The sequence below is a fragment of the Lutzomyia longipalpis genome, chromosome 3 (genome assembly GCF_024334085.1).
Source record: "Lutzomyia longipalpis isolate SR_M1_2022 chromosome 3, ASM2433408v1".
NCBI lineage: Eukaryota > Metazoa > Arthropoda > Insecta > Diptera > Psychodidae > Lutzomyia > Lutzomyia longipalpis.
Window position 1 is genome coordinate 26,967,920 of NC_074709.1, and position 18,017 is coordinate 26,985,936.

Here is an 18,017-nt window from a genome sequence, read left to right on the forward strand (position 1 = left end):
TTAAAACTTTTTAATTTTTAGTGGAACGTATTTTTACTTAATTTCTTTTCATTTTCACTTAGCAAATTGGTAGGATTGTTAACAACAAATTATTATGTAATATCCTAAAAAAAAATTACAATATAAATCCTTAAAACACTAGGCAGCAGGAAAAATTTGACAAGGAAAATAATTTATATATGTAAAAGGAAAAAAAAAGAAGTAAAGTTTAAATGCAAAATCACTTTGGGCATCTTCCTTCCTCGATCTCCTTCTCTTTGGTTGAGACGGTTGAGACAATCTTCGGTTCGGGATTGTTCCACGATTGAACCTCTGTTCGGCCAAAGATGACAAAGAGTGTGTTGCCGATTAAGTAAATGGCTGCAGAGATGAAGAAGACGAGCCTCCACTGATATGGATCAGTCTGCATTAAAAAGGACAACAGAGGAATTAACGAGAGAGTTCTTTCTCTGCAAAATTTTCAATTTCTTTGATTTTAAGGTTTCTTAAATTCTTCTTAAATTTGACGAATAAAGGGTTAAATAAGAAATCTTTTAAAGAGAATTCTTCGCCTCTATACTCACCGAGTCTTGGACAACGAAGCCCACAACAAGGGGAGCAATGATAGACATAACATTAGCAGCTCCATTTGTGATACCCATGAGAACTCCAGCGTGATTTGGCGCCAAATCAATGTGGTTGACCTGAAGGAAGTGGAAAGTATTTTTTTTTTAATTAATATTTTTCAAACGATCTACGAAGATTCAGAATTTTAAAATTCGTTTTAAACTTTTATTCTCTTAATTATTTGCCCTTTGAAGAATTCTTAAAACTTGTTTCTAATTAATTTTTTCTTCTCCTAAAATTAGAAGAAAAAAAATTACAGGAAATAATCTCTGATCAACCATTTCATGTAGGCATCTGTCTGTGAATTAACTTCCAAAAAAAAAGAATAATTTAGGCTTTTAATTTATTGTAGATCAATCACGATTTGATTTAGAGATAGGGAGCAGCCAGAAAAAAGAAGTGTTTGATGTGATTAATCAATTTTCAACACACACACGTGCGAATAACCTGAAGCACCTTCAATCAAGTACCTTAATATCGATCGCTATCTCCCTCACTCGTCTTTTGGGAACTTCTCCACCACCGAGACTTCCCAGACAAGGTCAAGATTAAGTTCTTTTTTTATCATCTTCTTCTTTGCTTTTGTCTATTCAATAAAATGCGCCACATTTGGCCATTACCCTAAAAATCACAAATTGGCATCTCAGAAGAAGATCTTTTTTTTTAATGTCTTTTGCAATAAATTTTGCCGAGATCTGAATCACTCTGCTCGACTGAGGAGAGTTCGTCATCCATTTTAGCATGGTTGGATAGTTCATTTAGAGGTTGTGGTGGCGAAATGCCACAAAAGGTCACAACGCATAATTAAATCCTTTTGCGAAATAATTAGCACCAACAAACACTTGTTGGCGCGCGCTTTATGCCTTCGCACGAAAATTTTTATTCTTGGATATTCAAATTAACGAGGCGACCGGTCTGTGTGCGACGGGAATTCCGACTCGGAGGCGTGGGAACGGAGCATTTTGTAAACAAATACTAAAAAAAGGCGCCAAATAAAAAAGCGGTCGTTACTTCTAAATCGCGATGACTCACGCAGGTGAATTTAAATATTTCGAATTTATTGCGTTTTGTCGATTTGCATGAGAAAAATTCATGCAAATCACCCATCACAGATCATTTGCATATTTATGAGGACCTGTCTTGGCGGCATCGCTCAGCGCCGATGATCGCGAGAGAGGCGTGTTTAGACATCACATCACGTAGAGTTGAGCATAAAAATATATTATGTACAATTGTGTGAGATTTTACAAAAGTTACCCACGTGGGTTTCCCCGGGAGCACGTGGGATAAACTTCCTTCGCATAAGATTCTTACTTTTTACGCTCAAAAAGGGGTGATAAAATATTATTTTTAGCACCTCCTTTTCGTTGGAATTTTCATTTTCAATGGCTAAACTTCTGATTTTGAATCAGAATTTTAGGTAACATTCAAGGGCTTCTTAAGGATTTATTCTTTGCTGACTTCTTAAAGAGTTTTGATGATTTTTTTTTTATTAATGATTCAGAAATTCTTTAGTTTAATCTTTATTGCTGAGAAATTATTTAGAATTAATTAAATTTATTTTGAAAGTTTAATTCTAATTATAATATTGAGGTAGATTTTGATAAAAATCTTTTCTTTTCTTTTCTTATAACTTAAAAAATTTTGTAAGATTTTGACAGTTGATGCTTTAAAATCGCTCTATTGTCGTTCTATAAAAGAAAAATCAAGAATTTGTTTGACAATCAGAAAGATCATGAACGAGCCATGGAAAAGTAATTTTCCTTCAAAAACTCGATTAAAGAAAGAAATAAAATGTCAAAATCTTATAAGATTTTTCTCAGAATACCAAAAATCTTATAAATGACGAATTGTAAAAGAAGAAAAATTGAAGAAATTCAAAAAGAAAATTGAAAATAAATTTTAGATAAAACTCAAATATAAATTGAAAATTAAATCAAAAGGATTGAAGAAAATTATAAATAAAAAATAATTTAAGAAAGTAAAAAATAAATAAAGAAATAGTGAATTAGTTTCAATAAAATTGAAAAGAAAATTAAAGAAAACTCAAAAGAAAACTCAAAAGAAATTGCAGAGATGATTAAAAAATAATTGAAACGTAAAAATGATTTACAAAAATTTAATGAGAAAATTAAAGAAATTAAATTAAATGAAAAACATTAACAACTATACATTTATTTTCCCACCAACCCTGTGCTTTGTATTTCATTATCACAAAACTCATTCACAATGATCTCGCGAAAGCTCAATCAGCTGCTAACATTGCCCTTCGCAACACATTTATTATCGAAGTTTAATTATTTCACCGATAAATGCGCAATTTTAATGCAATTTCTGGTACTTCGGCATCGCTCCCCCATTATCTCGCTCGCCCCTCAATGTTAATACAAATAATTACTTCAAGGTAATTTTTATCCAATCTCCCCTCTCACGGGTGAGTTTGGGGCCAAGGGCACTCAAGTACTTGGTTCTCCACATGGGAGAGAGCACTTAACATCCAGATCAAATTTACGGGGGGCGCTATGACCGAAAAGCTTCTGTGGGTGAGCTTAATTGCTCACTCACCCACAGAAGCTTGTGAATTGTTCGGTTTTTAGGGGAGCTTGGAGGTGGTTTATGATGTGGTTTTTGGTGGGAAATTGCACTGCAGCGGAGGAGGAGGGATGAAAGTTTAAGAACTCACCTGGAATCCAAGGTAGGTTGCTGAATTAATTCCCACCGCAATTGTGAGGAGTCCCACAGCCATGTCTACGCTATCCTTTGTCACGTAGCCCAGAGCAATGAGAGCCAGCATTGGGATAAGATGTCCGATGCTATTGAAGAGCTTTCGACTGACGTGGAGTGGGATTACTTCACGACGCGACAGGATGTCGGCGAGATAGCTGAAGACGTAGCTCATGAGGCACATGGCCAAGTAGGGCAGGGCTGACAGGAGAGCATTCTAAATGCAAATTAAACAAGGAGAGAGAAAAAAAAACCTTAAGTATTGACGTGAAAATGATGTCAATCACATTAAATTCCATATACCTGCTTGATGTCCATATCGAGGACATTCTTCATGTACGTGGGGATCTTCGTGAGGAGTGTCCAGAAGCCCCAATTGTGCCCACAATGCACCAACATGAGTGACAAGAAGGGCAGGGAGGTGAAAATTGAAAGCCATGGCGTTGATGTGCTCTTCTTTCCCTCCTAAAATTAGCATTTTAATAGGAGATTTAAATAAATTCTTTCAGTGTGAAAGCTTCGCAAGGAATCATCTCACCTTTTCCGGTACTCCGAGGGATTTTTCAATGAATTCCTTTTCTTCGGGGGATATACTCTTGAATTCAGCTGGTGAATTGCCACCAAAGAAGTACCACAAGATGGACCAGAAGACCCCAGCAAAGCCAGAGACGTAGAAAACACTGGGCCAACCGAGGAAGGATGAGGCAAGGAAGCCACTGGCCGAGAGCATAATCACCGTACCGAACTGTGAACCTACGAGACATATAGAAGAGCTTTATTGCTGAACTTTCACCTCCAGGCGAGGCACATTAACACCCGCAATATTGCATTCACTGCTCTCTGAGTACATTCGGGTCACATTCATAAGAAGCGACATCGTTGGAGGATTAAAAGGACTTTCCGTCGCAATGTTACTTTACAGGAGTAGAGATTAAGGGACGCCTGTGGTCACGTATTTTGAGACATACTGGCGCTTCAGGAGAGCTTCACACACAGAGTATATCTCTAAAAGTATTTATATTGTCCTTTGTGCGAGCTCGAGACGCATTTCACTGCAAGATTGCTTTAAAGCTCCTCCCAAAAGCTTCTTATGTTGGGGAAAGTTTCTTTTTTTAATCTTTAATCAATATGGTGTGTGTGAGGATTTTTCTTTTGGACATTTGAGGGCGATTTGTATAAATATTGGTCGTAGTCTGGACTGGAGTTAAAAATTCAAGATCTTGATTTGAATTTTGAATTAGGGATAAATGAATTAAGATTGACACCAGAAAACGGTTGAATTTCAATATTTAGGTTTTATTTCAGTTCGAAAAGAAACCCAGACGTCCATTTCTCTCTTATTAAGAATTTAAGAATATAAAAATATTTGTTCTTGAACTATTTTTAAGAGGACTTAATGCACAATATTCGAAGAAAGTTTCCATTGAATAGAAATAATTCAAACCAATAAATTTTTAAAGTCTGTGTGATAGAAGCTAAAATGTTTGTGAAAAATTTGATTATTTTCCTGGAAAACGCTAGGAAAATTATTATTTTTTAATGTCTTTTGCTTAATAATTGGAAGCTTAAAAATTAATATTATTAATTCCTTATTCTGGAGACTTTTCCAAAGAGTTTCTTTTAATTTATCTTACAACGAAAACTTGAACGAGAATAATTTTTCTTTAGCTTGAAAAGGTTCCGAGAGTTTTTCATTTTCTCTTTTAATTCCTATTTCAAAAAATCTTTTTCTGCAAAAATAATAAAATTTGCACTCAATTGAAGATTTTTTTAATATTGGCTAAAGAAAACTTTAAAATCTTTTAAAAACTTTAAAAAAAAAATTTAAATAATGAAACTTAAGGAAGATACATAATTATTTTATTTTGACAACGACTCAATTTAATATTGATTAGAATCGACTAATTAGATCAATCGAATTCACCCTATTAAGAAAAGGTTAAAAAGGTAAAACCTTATTTTTTGTTAAACTAAATCCGTTAAAAATTCGAGAGTGTCACAGTATTTAAAATTCAATGTTTTTCTCTTCCATTAACGCTATTTATTTTTAATTAACCGCCCCTTTTAAATCATAAACCAATAGAAGCTTTCCCAAAAGCCTCAAGTAAGCCCCCTAATAAGCAAAAGGAATTAAAACAAAACCCCCTCGAGACTTAGGAGCATTAGCAGAAGCCTAGCAATAAAAGCAAATTATGTAATCCAGTTTAAACTGGCCTTCAGGTGTGCGGGTGCTTCTGTTTGGGCAATGTGAAGGGAAGTCCGCTGATAAGGAGAGAAATTTTTGGAACAGATTATCTACAAAAATATTTTACGGGCGCTATAAATAAGGTCAATGTGGACGTGTTACTGTCTCGTGGATTTTTTTTTGCTTTAAAGGTAAAACTGATAAAGTTTTGCCGTCGCGAATGCTGTCCGTCCATTTTTTTTTCGGGGGGACTATGTATGCAGAACTTTTTTGACGTAGACATAGAGCTTTTGTATAAACATCGAGATAATAAAGCGATAAAGTGTCGCGTTTACCTGTTTTTTTCTCTTATCCCCATAAATTCTGCACAATTGCACGCAGAATTCCACGAGGTTGGCAATTTCGCGTGGGAATATAAAGTTAAATTGCATTTTAAATTTTAATTTAAATTAATAACAGAGTGTGATGCGATATTAAATAGAGCTTAAACAAATTGAGGGATAATCTCCGGCGCACACGTGGGTGTATGAGGGAGGGATTTTCCGCATAGTCTTGCACAAAACTCACCTGAGTAGCAGTATGTGCTGAGTTTTCCTCTCTCGGAGACTGGGGCCCATTTGGAGAGGAGAGTGTGGGTGGATGGGAAGATGAAGCCCTGACAGAGTCCCTGAAGTACCCTCGATGCAACCACGAGCTTCCACCCACCGTACGATGCCCCGAAAGGTGTAAGAATATTTAGGGCGGAACAAATGGCCATGGCGAAGATTAACATGAGCTTTGCTCCATAAGTTTGGGCAAGCTTCCCAGCTGGAACTTGCGTGACAATGTAACCCCAGAAGAAACTGCTGAGAATCACAGACTGTGTCTTCTCATCCCAATCGTACTCCTGCAAGGACAGAATGCAATTTGGAAAGGGACAGGTGAGTTATACATTCAACCGTACTACATTTTGTACATTTATCTTCCCCACAAGATGCGAGTTTAATGTCCTTAATTGCATACAGAGAGACTTCGAGGCTTGAGGGAAATTATCTCTCAGAAAGTTTAATAACTTTTTTTTTATTTCCATAAGCTTAAGGCGAAAAGAGACATTTTTATTTTATAGGATTTCATTCATAAATCTTTGGGGATAAATTAACGCGGAGTAGCAGTTATAAGTAAGGCTTCAAATAACGCCATCTAGTGGGATTTGTTGAACGTTTCAGAGGGCATAGATTTTTTTTTAAATAATTCTTAGTTTTGAGTATTAATTGTGGTAAATTTTGAATTTATTTTAATAACTTTAAACGATTTTTATATATGAAGAAAATTCAAAATTTCATGACTGATTCAAATTGAAAAACTTGCGCCATCTAGTGTAGTTTTTTTCAACGTCCTTTAGGGCAAAAATTTTGCAAATTTAATGAATAAGGTTTAAAATGATTAAAGAACAAATAAAAATGTTCCAATAATTTTTTTATGTCTTTATGAATTAATAAATTGCGAAACAAGCTATTTAAAATTCTAAAATAAATTTCATAGCACGCCATCTAGTGGTTTTTCTTAAGGCGTCATTGTGACGACTTAAACAATTAGCATTAAAATAAACTATACAAATAATTATCATTAGTTAGGTGATAAAAACAAATATTTTCTTTAAACAAAACTCCACCTGAGTCTACTAAAAATAGTCAAATACGTCTGAAAATAATTATCAGCCGAATTTATTAATTTCCTGCATACAAAGCACTCTGCAAATGGCTCTAACCTTTGTCTAATCATTTTTCAAATTGTTAATATTTATTTATTGAATTCCAATTGAGAGAACTACAAGAAGTCGTTTGAGCAGACTTCCGTTGTTGTTTCTTTTCCTGATCTAGCCCACTGATAAAATCCATGATCGTCGCATAATCAGCATAAAAATTAATGATTTGTTCAATTGGTTCACTCAAAAAAATTTATCTCATCACTACGAAAAGCCCTCCAAAGAGAGAAGAACCTCTTGAGTCACTCCAGAAGAGCGTTGCAGCAACAATTTGTTGGATTATCTTGTTAGCTCCCGAATGGTTTCTACATCAGCACTCTTGTTAGCAATCGCGTCAAGTTAATTAAACATTTCGGCTTGATTATCTCTCGCATTTCACGTGCCGATGCTAATTTGCGGTGAATTTTTCCACAACACACAAAACTCCACATGTCTGACTCACCTCAAAGTCGGGATTAGTTGAATTTCTGTCCACCATCGCAACAATTGCCACGGACAGGTTGACGCGCATGGCGTAGGCGATTGTTAGGCAGAGGAAGAGGAGGAAGGTCTGCAGGTGCCGAACACCAAAGAGCCCACCTGTTGGAAAGAAAGAAAAAAGCAATCAATGAAAATTACATGGAAATTCAGAGCAATTTTACACTGTGCAACAGAATTTTCAAATTAAAATGTATTGCAGTGGGTTGAAATTAAATAAAATTTTATTTATCTTTCTTTAATCCGTGACTGTTAATTTGAACACCTTAAAGCGTTTAAATAATTCTTTTTAAAAATGCAAATTTTTTTTTAACAAGAACTGTTAGAACTTTCTGGTGAATTTTGTTCTAAAAGTGTTAAATTCTCCTATTTTAACGACAAAGTTTATTTAAACAGAAAATCCCACTAAAATCAACAAGAAGAATGATAAAAAATCATTCTTTATAACTACAAAAAAAAGCTTCTAATTTAAACTTTCAACACAGAATGAGCTCACGGAGCTTACAGAGAATGGAATTTTCATAAAATATTGAATCTTCTGAATAATAAATCCCAAGAACTTTATCAATTTTTTAATGTAATTCCATTGCAGTGAGCTTCTTTAGCTCCTTTGAACTGCATAACTAAATTCTTCCTTCCCTGGGATTATATTCTTTCTTCTCTGCTAAACCATAAAATAAATTTTCCACGTGAAAAATTTTGAATTGAAACTCAATTTTCCGCTGCAGATCACATTTCTTACCTCAAATTTTGTTGCACAGTTTATTGGAAAATTTTTGCTTTTCTATGCTTTTTTTATCGTTAAATTTGAATCTCTCAAGCAAAAGAACAATGAATGAGCAAACCATTTCAATTGGGTGAAGAAGGAACTCTTTGAGGGATGTTAAATGATTTTTTTTGTGTGAGGTGGGTGAATTGTGAAATTGCGAGTGAGCATCGTTGATCCATCAAACTTCTAAGATTCTTATTAATTTTCTTAAGAATTATTCTTTTAATGCTTGGCTGGATTTTCTCTGTTTCATTTTTTTTTCTTTTCTTATAACAATTTGTTAAGCACTCACTCTCAAATCTTCTATTTTTCACCATTTTTCTGTTTCTTTTTGCACACTTTTCGTGGTTTTTCTAGTCTGTTCTGTTTTTCTCTCAACACAAAAGGCACAAATTTTATTTATTTTTTCCGAAAGCGAAGAATAATTTTTTCCACAAAACCCGGAGGAGCTCTGCGAAGGCACAAGCAACGCTCGTCGCGACTGCAAATTAACTAAATCGAGATTTAGAGTCGCGTCTCCGTCTTAATCCAAATCTCTTGGCGAGTGTGGCAAAATAATATTTGTTGAGTAATAAATTCATCCAGCGGAGACGTCACCGGTCTATCACTGCTCATATGCTGCTGATCCTCTTGCAAATATACTGTGGCTTTGTGATCTGGAGCATGGCACTAATTTTTTTTCTTTATTTTTAAATGTTTTTTTGAGACACTCCAAAAAGCACAACTACAGCCCACTGAGGGTTGACACCATCTTCAGCTCACGACACCCAAATGCAAACTCACACCGGGCTCTGAGAGTGTGAAGAATGCACTTGAAAATATCATTTTGCAGGTCGCACAATTACTTTTTTTTCTTCTTCTTCTCCACACACACACCTTCCCTCCCCCTCTTCTCCACTCGCCGTACCAGCATCAATTTTCTTTCCATATTCGGTGTGGGTGCTGGGACAAATTTGCATTGCAATCTCTCACGTGAGCCTCACCGCACAGATTGCATCGAGATTATCTCTCCTCTCTACCCTCGTCCGATGACCCCGAATTCAATCTTCTACCCGGCATGACTCAAAGGAACTTTTCTTTTCTTCGCGAAATCGCTTAAAGAATTTCCTAGAATCATTCTTTTTTTTCTTTGCTTCTCTTTTGTGGAAAAATTCGCATTTTCTTATCGCTATTTTTAGCCCAATTTTCTCAACCCAGAAAAAAACGAATGAACTCAACGTCTCTGCAGAGACTTTTCAGCTAGAAAAGGGTTAAAGAATTTATTTTCAAGTGTTTGAGAAAGATTAACGAAAAGAAGAGAATAAATAAGAAAAATCCAAGTAAGGCTGAGATGTCTTTCAATGGGTGGGATTCACAAGTTTACCATGGAAAGATTTTTAATGGAATTTGTTGAAATTTTTGTAAAAGAATTGTTTTTTATTTAAAGAAAAGTAATAAATATTAATATGTCTGCAGTCTAAGTATTTAAATCTTACAGTTTGAAATAGCAAAAAGCGAAAGTTAATCCAAAATGAAGACGTTAGAATCAAATATTCTTCATATTATTTTTTTAAGAAATTATAAAAATTTCTCTTCTTTACCATTTTATGTTTGATTTCAATAAAAAAAAAGAATTTTTTGTAAAGAAGAATTTCAAAAGATATTTAAAAAAATACATTTTTTTTATCAATAACTGCAAGGAAAATTTGTCTGAAATAAATTTTTTTATTCTGTTGTAAGAAACATTACTTAGAAGCCCCTCGTCGACTTTAATCATTCAGAAACTTCCTTCAGACAATTTTTCATTCATTTACAATAGCTGTCGTTTTTTATCTTTACAAACACACCTTAATCGGTACTTTAACTAAAAAAACAACAACTGAAGGTCCAATAAATTATCCTGAACTTTAGAACAATAAAAAAATTAATCCAGTGACATTCATCCCTCAGTGTGTAACAAATTAAATTTAATAAAAAATGGGTAATTGCAGGCGTTTTGTTTGCGAATCAATTAAAAATATGTCATTACCAATATATGTTTTTTATGATGCGTGCAAATTGGTGCATTAGCATATCAAAAGCGACGTAGCGCGCGCCAATTTAAATAAATTTACTAAAAATATCGACAGTGGAAAATTTTTACTGCCTCATCGCCCAGAGCACAGTGAAAGCCATGCATAATTAGCCGGACTGAAAATTTGTTAAATTTTTTGAACGTAAAAAAAACGTATTTTTGTATAAAAACCGCTGAAGGTGACTAAACTTGAAACAAATAAAATCATTCCGCGGTGGCGCCTGAATAAAAATTGTTTTGATTAAGAAAGATTTTGATGAATGTTTGGGACAGGTTGAGAAATTGCTTTGTTTGATGGTTTTTTTTTTAACATTAAGGAAAATGAAATATTCGATGGTATTTTTCGTTTCTGGTGGGCATATAGGTGGGAAATGGTAGATAAGAAGGTATTACGGTGAGAATTTTTTCAACCAATATTAGTTAAGAAAAAAAAATATTCGAAGGTACTCCTATTTGTCTATGATGAAACCTGTTAAATAAATTCAAGTTCGTTTTTCCTGTTTTGGTGGTACAGAAACACCTCTTCAGGTGGGCAAAAGACTTCAACGATGATTCTCACACCAAATTAAGGTTTCACGTAGGAATGACTTTTTTTTCTCCGGAGAAAAAAAAAGAGATTTCCTTAAAAATTGCGAGAGAACGTTAAAGAAAAAGTGAAGAAATAATTTTAGAGAGCGAAGGTTCCGAGAAATGTTAATTTATGAGGCCCATTTATTGAAGCTTTTGAATGAGTAAGTCTTCATATTTTTTCACCTTTCAAAAATATGCTCAAGAAGTGAATTTTATTTACAAACTCGCCAGGAAAGTTTTATAGGTAGAGTTGTATTGTATTTGATTGATTTTTTTTATTAAATTTTTCTTCAACAAAAATATTTTTGGGATTTTCTTAAAGATTTTAGTTATAAAATTATTTCTTTTAGTTAATTTAATTTTTTTAAGATATTCCGGAAAGAATCAAATTCAAATTAATTTGCAAATTTTTAAGCTGAATATGATTTAAAATTCTTTTAAAATCCCTAACAGACTACAGAACAAATATGTGGAAGAAGAATTTTAATTTCTCATAAAATTTATCTCCTAGAATATTTCAAAAAATTAATGGAAAATTAAATTTAATTATTTAAAAATGTTTGTCATTCCGAAACTGAATCGTGATGATAACATAAGTTAAGGGAAATTGGACATTTTTATTTTATTGTGAGGAAAGGGGTAAAAAATTAATAAATCTTAGAGACGAAATTTTCCAATTTGTTTAAGAATATCTTCAGTTGAAAATTATTTAAAATTTTTATGAATAAATGAAAATTTCTTTTTTTTTTCACAGCGAATTTTTGTTCTTAGTCAATCAACTATAGACCATTAAAGCTATAAAAAATCTACATTTCTTTCATTTATAGAATATTCTACACGTGCAAAGAAAATTATCTCGAGGAAGAGTAAACAGAGAGTAATTTTGCAACATTTCAATAATCATCCAGCAGAGCCCCAAATAATATTGAAATCACCCAAAAAAAGCGAATTTTCTCATTTATTCTACGAACTCCACAAATTGCTTTTCCTCCATTCCGTTGGAACAATAAAAAATTGTTATTTTTCCATTTCCCAATTTCCTCATTGATTTAAATTCTCTTCTTCTTTTTCATTGTAAAATAAACAAAATACATTTATAGAGAGAACGTGAGTCAAGGAAAGTCACCATTTTGCAAATTAATTTTGCTTCCTTCTCCTTCATAAATTCTTCCATTTCATTTATTTATTTATTTTTTACATTGTAAGGAGAATAAAACAAAATAAAATTGTATTCTCCAAAAAGGGGGGCCCCAATAACGGGCACTCTGGCGATCAGCGGCCGCGGGCGATTTTCAACAGATGCGCACATTTATTTAAAACTTTTTTTTTTAAACTAAATGTGTGCCCATAAAAATTTGCAAATTCATTCCGGTTAAGTGCAAATTTGGCGCCAAACGCGCGCGCCCCAAAAGGTGCAGCGAAACTGGGAAGAAGTATATGTGAAACCGAGAAAAAACTAGTTTTCCTGCATAATTCATTGAAATTCGCAAAATAAATTACCATATTTATCAATCATGCTCCCCATTTTTATAGTCAGCTTCACTTTGACCTCAAACAATGGCAATACGAGACGTATTACTCATACATTGTGCCAATAAACCTGGAGGGAAGAGAAACAAACACACGGCGCGCGCATTTGAATTGTAAAAGAGCGGATTTTTTTCATCTTACGCAGTTTACGTGAATATTTCATGAAGGAGTATGTCCGTGGGAAATTTCGGCGAAGTCTGCACTGATTTTATTTAAATTTTGCCAAGAGACGGTGCTGGAATATTTTCGGAGGGTGATTTAATCTTAAATCATTTAATTAAATTATTAAAGAAGAAATAAAGGAGGATATTCATGTTGGGTTTCATTGTATCATTCTAAAGTAAATAATGGAAAAAAAATTGAAAAAGGACAAGAGCCTAAGACGAGACTCAAGAAATTGTCAAAAAGACTTGGGCAAAAATTTAAAAGTCACGCCCTTATCGTAATTTAATTTACGTTAATCATATGTTCTACTTCAATTAATGGTGTTCGGAAAACTTATGAAATAAAATAATATTTGAATTAAGCGCGCACTCAAGTGGTGAATTCAAGTGGTGAAAATAGAGAACGTGGGGAAAAAAGAATGATTTGGCGGCCAAAATAACAGTTTGGATTTAGAAGGCAAGGTGTACGGATGCAAACGTGCTTGCTCCGTAATAAAGTGTAATTTATCGTGTATAATTCAGGAAATTCCGCGAACAATGGTCTTTTATATTGAAATTATCTTTTAAATGCTTAAACGCATATGCTCAATACAGGGAGAGTGTTGGCTCAGATGATACGGTGGAGCATTTTGAATGACGTCTTCGCAAGGAGCATTTCAGCCTGTTCTGAACCATTAAATACAATGGGGGCGTGGTTTATTTTCTTTTTTTTTTAAATTCTAATATCCAACTGATCTTTTTGTATCAAGCATATGCGTTTAAGCATTTAAGGATAATTTCAAGATAAAATACCAATAATTGAAACAAAGTTTGTTGCAATGAGGGCGTGGCTTTTACAATTTTTCTAAGCAATAGATTTTTTCTAAAGTTTTTGGTATGATTTTCCTTTCCTTTCTTCTTTGCAAAATTATGTTAATCCAGTAATCTACGAAGGTTGCCAAGTAAGCTCTAAAATGAATATAACTTCCTTTTACGAATCGATTTTCAATCAAATTATTGCAAAAAAATATTTTCAATACACTTCCGTGTAAAGAATAATAATTTTCTTTTTATAAAATGATGTAATATCCAGAATTTTCCCTCAAAAGAAATTATTTTACAATATCCTAAAAAAAATCTTTAGCCGCCTCTTCAAATTTCCCGCGCATGACTTTCATTCATTTTTTTGGTGCAAAATTCGTTCATGTCGATTAAGCATGTTCTTCACAATAGATCACCGCGTGGCATATCAATCAGCATTGAAGAGCATTCCGATGGCCCTTGGTGTGAGCTGAAAATTATGCTTTGGTGCAAAGTTGTATAATAAAAATTGGTCCATTTGTCGTTCTTTTTCGATTCACCACAGAAATCAATTTGCTTAATGCGGGGAATGCACGAAAAAAAGCTCTTAAATTGGCTTTTATTGCTATGCGGCGAGGAAATGCTGGAAAAACTACATAATATGCGCTATTGAAATCCACTCAATTGGCCCTGAAGTGGTGGGATATTTAAGCGGGAAAAAACAAATAAAATGACACAATAAGCGATTATCATTGCATTCTCCGTATGAGCCTCTCAGAGCTGTGTGGTGGGCACAATAAATCTCCTGCCGGTCGCACTAACTCCAACCAAAACTCATAAAATTTTATCAAATTTATCATCTTGTTGTCTGGTGCGGAAAGTCATAGATTATGTGGAAGAAAATGTTTCAAGATGAGAAGATTTTTCACAAGAAAATTTTTCATGGTCAAAAGCACGCAAGAAAGCAGAATTTGAGCAATTAAAATGAAGAAAAAGATTTAATTGGAAAGATTTTTGTATTCTCATTAATACAGCCAGAATTTAGACAAAATTTAAAGCGAAGAATTTATTCAAAAAATCATTGCGAGAATCTTTCGCTCTTTTAACCGCCCCATTGAATGCTAATCATTTATTTTTCTCTAACTCAATATTTCTCTTCAATTTCTTTGTGCAATTAAATCCTAATTAATAGCAATTTATCCAAAGAAAAAGAATGCAAGGAAAGAAAATGAAATATATTGTTATTAATTCGAATTAAATTAAATTTCCAAATTAATTTTCCATCGCAATTTCATTAAGAAAGATCCACTCGAAATGCTGAGAAAATGGCTCAAAAGATGCGCTTTGAGTAAACCCGGTTGACCATGAGGCGGACACCGCTGCGTGCATTTTAACTGTAAGCACGCGTTAGCGGTTCCACAGAAGCGGAGCTTTTTCCCTCTCAACAACATAAAAGGCCTGACAGCTCATCGCATTAAAACTATTTGTTTACAAATGCATTTTCAGGCATTGTTTGCGTTATCAATGCGTGCAATTAATCAAAACAAATATAGCAACAGCCATGGTCGTGCAAACCAACGGCATTAGTTGGAAGCACAGAAGTGAATAAGTAGATAAAATGAGTAAATGAAAAAAGCTCCTGAGTGTGTCACAAATAGAGCAAACTGTCAAGGAGGCCTGCCAAACTAATTTTTAAACTACAAATTAACAAAGAACAAACTCTTTTCTCTCTAATTACATTGCTTGAAATGACGAAATAAGCAGCAGAGAAATAGGAAAGAACGTAAATCTATTTATTTGTTTTTACGTTGAGACTTAAAGAAGAACTTACGGTAATAGAAAAACGTCATTCGGAATTGAAAAAGTTTAAAATTATTTAAGAAACTATAAAAAGCTCTCTCATTAAAAAATTTAAGATTAAACAAAGTAAAATTGTTTAATAATTAGAATTAATTAAACTCGAATTAATTCTCCTTATTTATTCTTACTAAAAGTAATTTAAATATTCAGAAATTCCTTACAATTCCCTATTTCAACAAGGGGATGTTATCTAAATGAAAATAATGAAAAAAAATGTACCTAAGTGGATTAAATAAATAATAATAATAAATGAAAATATTCGGATGATTTGCCAAAAACAGTCAAAATATTCGGCAGATAATACACCCCTTGAAATTCAATTAAATTCCTAATAAAATGTTAAAGTTTTTAGTACTTCTTTCTCTGAACTTTAGTCAGTTTTATTTATAGAGCAATGACGCTTCTGGATTTAATTGCTGCACATCTTAATCCGAGATTTCCGCAACTTTTTTTTTTTATTGTCTACGGAATTCCTAATAACAATGAAAACATGCAAAACGTAATTTATTCACATCTTATCTTGATGTTTTTCTCCAACAATTTACAACCTTCCAACGATCCCCAGTTTAGTATGAATGTGTAGCCCAAAATAAATTTATGGAGATCATTTTGCTCGCGCTAAGAGCTTTCTTCTTCATGACGTAGAATAAATTTAATCTAAACACCTTTTACGGGGGAGTGGACCTTGGTAGAGATTAAGGTGCTTTTTCATTGTCATGTATTGGCGCGAAATGTTTTTTTTTTTTCGTAAAATGAAATGGGTCAATGGCACAGAGCGTAGATGAGAGGGTTGTGTGGCTAAAAGCAAATCTCTCCACTTGAGATTCAATGGCAGAAGTCTTTTATTTTTTCTTCACATCATTTTTACAACCTATATCTATCCACTTACCCGGTGGCGACGGTTGTTTCTTCTCATCCATTGCGGTGGGTTGATTTATGTTCGTGTGAAAGAGCCCCAAAGTCAAAGCCAAAAGCTCTGCGTAATCCCTGCGATAGAGTTTTAGTGGGCAAAATGATGGGCGTTTATGGCGATGGAGATTGCCGTGTCTTCTGCTTTTTTGTTGCTATCGCATCCAGATTGTGTCACTATATCAAGTGATATTGGACAAATTTTACCACATATTCCGTTCCATTTGGCGCCAAAAAGAACATTCAATGTGTGGGGGCAATAAACACTCTTTCACAGGCACTTCACCACACAAAATTTGCCCAGATTAATACTCCACAAAACAGCTCAATATGTTCCCCGAATGATGTGCTATCGTTTCTTCCTTCCGTTTCATCCGTCACTTATTTCCGCAATAAAACTTTTTTTTCTCTCTCCCGCGAAGAATTGTTCAAAGTGTGAGAAAACTCGGAAAATTCTCAAGTTTAAGGCGAATGTAGAAGGAGCACAATTGGTGAGAATTTTTGGGCACAGAAGGGGTGAGAAAGGAAAATAAATCTTTTCAAGGAACAACCCGGCGTCTCCACTGCACTTTGGAACTTTTTAGCTCAACAATTTGCACCCACTTTAGGAGGAAATGTTTACACGGCCAATTTGCATGTTTCTCGCGTTTCTTGCACTCAAAATTCACAGCACAGAGTAAATATTTTTATTTTTTTCCACGAGGTTCAAGGCACCGAAATATTCGCACAAAAAAGGAAACTTCGCGCACGTGACACAGGTAGCACGCGGGAACACAGCTATAAGCAAAATGATCACAACGGGCCCAATGTGGTGGCTATAGAGAGAATGAAATTGTTTAGTGGACAATCCGATCAAAGCACTTGCTAAATTGATTCTGCACTCAATGAGAAGTTCAATCACAACTTTTATACGCGTTCCGCTCCTTAGTGCTCAATTGTTGGATATCTCTGCTGCTGTTTTTTTTCTCACACACCTGTTAGCTCTATCCCACACCACGTAATATCAATTTTTTTCTATTACCAATCAAACTGCAGATTCTCTCCACAACAACACAGAAAAAGCCCCATCTCTGTGTGCTATTTTTCTTTTCATTTCTAAACGCACGACCATGAGGAGGTTCAAGTGGCTCGCAGCTTGTTGGAAAATCTAATTGGCTTTTACACACAAGAGGAAAAAAAAAGAGAAGAAAATTCCAACAGTTTCTTTCCACGACAAATAAAGGCAATCGGATGACCATCAGGAGGCTCGAGGAGTTCACATCGCGCACATATTTCCATGTACATCAAGCACGGATGATAAACTCGGACACTTTTGTAATCTTTCAACGGACAAATAAAAGTAGGTGAAGAACATTTAAGCGCGATAACACTTTACTGTAAACATTAAATGATTTGCTAGTAAATTCATCCACCCTCTTCAAATTCATCGCGTCAATGTTTCCTTGTTATGCATCGCTCAATTGAGGGCTTTTTGTTATTTTCCACTTTAGGGGGCTTTTTTCCTTGTGAAATTTTCCCATATAGATAGCAAATTCAGAAGCACACAAAAAAAGCTCCCGTCTGGGTGATTTACAAAACGGCACCTCTATCGCGCTGAGACCTTCCTTGTATTGCTTGAAGCTGTAGCGTATGGTGTGTAGTGGGTA

At 34.3% G+C, this 18,017-nt stretch overlaps 1 protein-coding gene across 2 annotated transcripts; it reads right to left on the reverse strand.

Moving 5' to 3' along the window:
- Positions 1-7: 7 nt before the first annotated feature.
- On the reverse strand, positions 8-17,595 carry LOC129793510 (putative inorganic phosphate cotransporter). Of its 2 annotated transcripts, none has more exons than XM_055833605.1 (8): positions 16,352-17,595; positions 7,702-7,838; positions 6,083-6,401; positions 3,869-4,083; positions 3,634-3,795; positions 3,290-3,547; positions 564-683; positions 8-403 (listed from the first exon to the last, which is right to left on the reverse strand). In XM_055833605.1, exons 1-8 carry the CDS (start codon positions 16,380-16,382, stop codon positions 221-223), a joined length of 1,425 nt encoding a protein of 474 aa, XP_055689580.1. In that variant the 5' UTR covers positions 16,383-17,595; the 3' UTR covers positions 8-220. The 2 variants fall into 2 exon arrangements, with proteins under 2 accessions (XP_055689580.1, XP_055689581.1); XM_055833606.1 differs by lacking the exon at positions 16,352-17,595 and adding an exon at positions 8,798-9,283.
- Between the last annotated feature and the right edge of the window lie 422 nt (positions 17,596-18,017).

Coding starts and splice junctions, on each gene's coding strand:
- LOC129793510 (XM_055833605.1), bottom strand. CDS start 16,382: ATGGATGAGAAGAAACAACCGTCGCCACCGG. Junction 6,402..7,701: donor CAACTAATCCCGACTTTGAG/GTGAGTCAGACA, acceptor CTGTCCTTGCAG/GAGTACGATTGGGATGAGAA. Junction 3,796..3,868: donor CCCTCGGAGTACCGGAAAAG/GTGAGATGATTC, acceptor TGCTAATTTTAG/GAGGGAAAGAAGAGCACATC.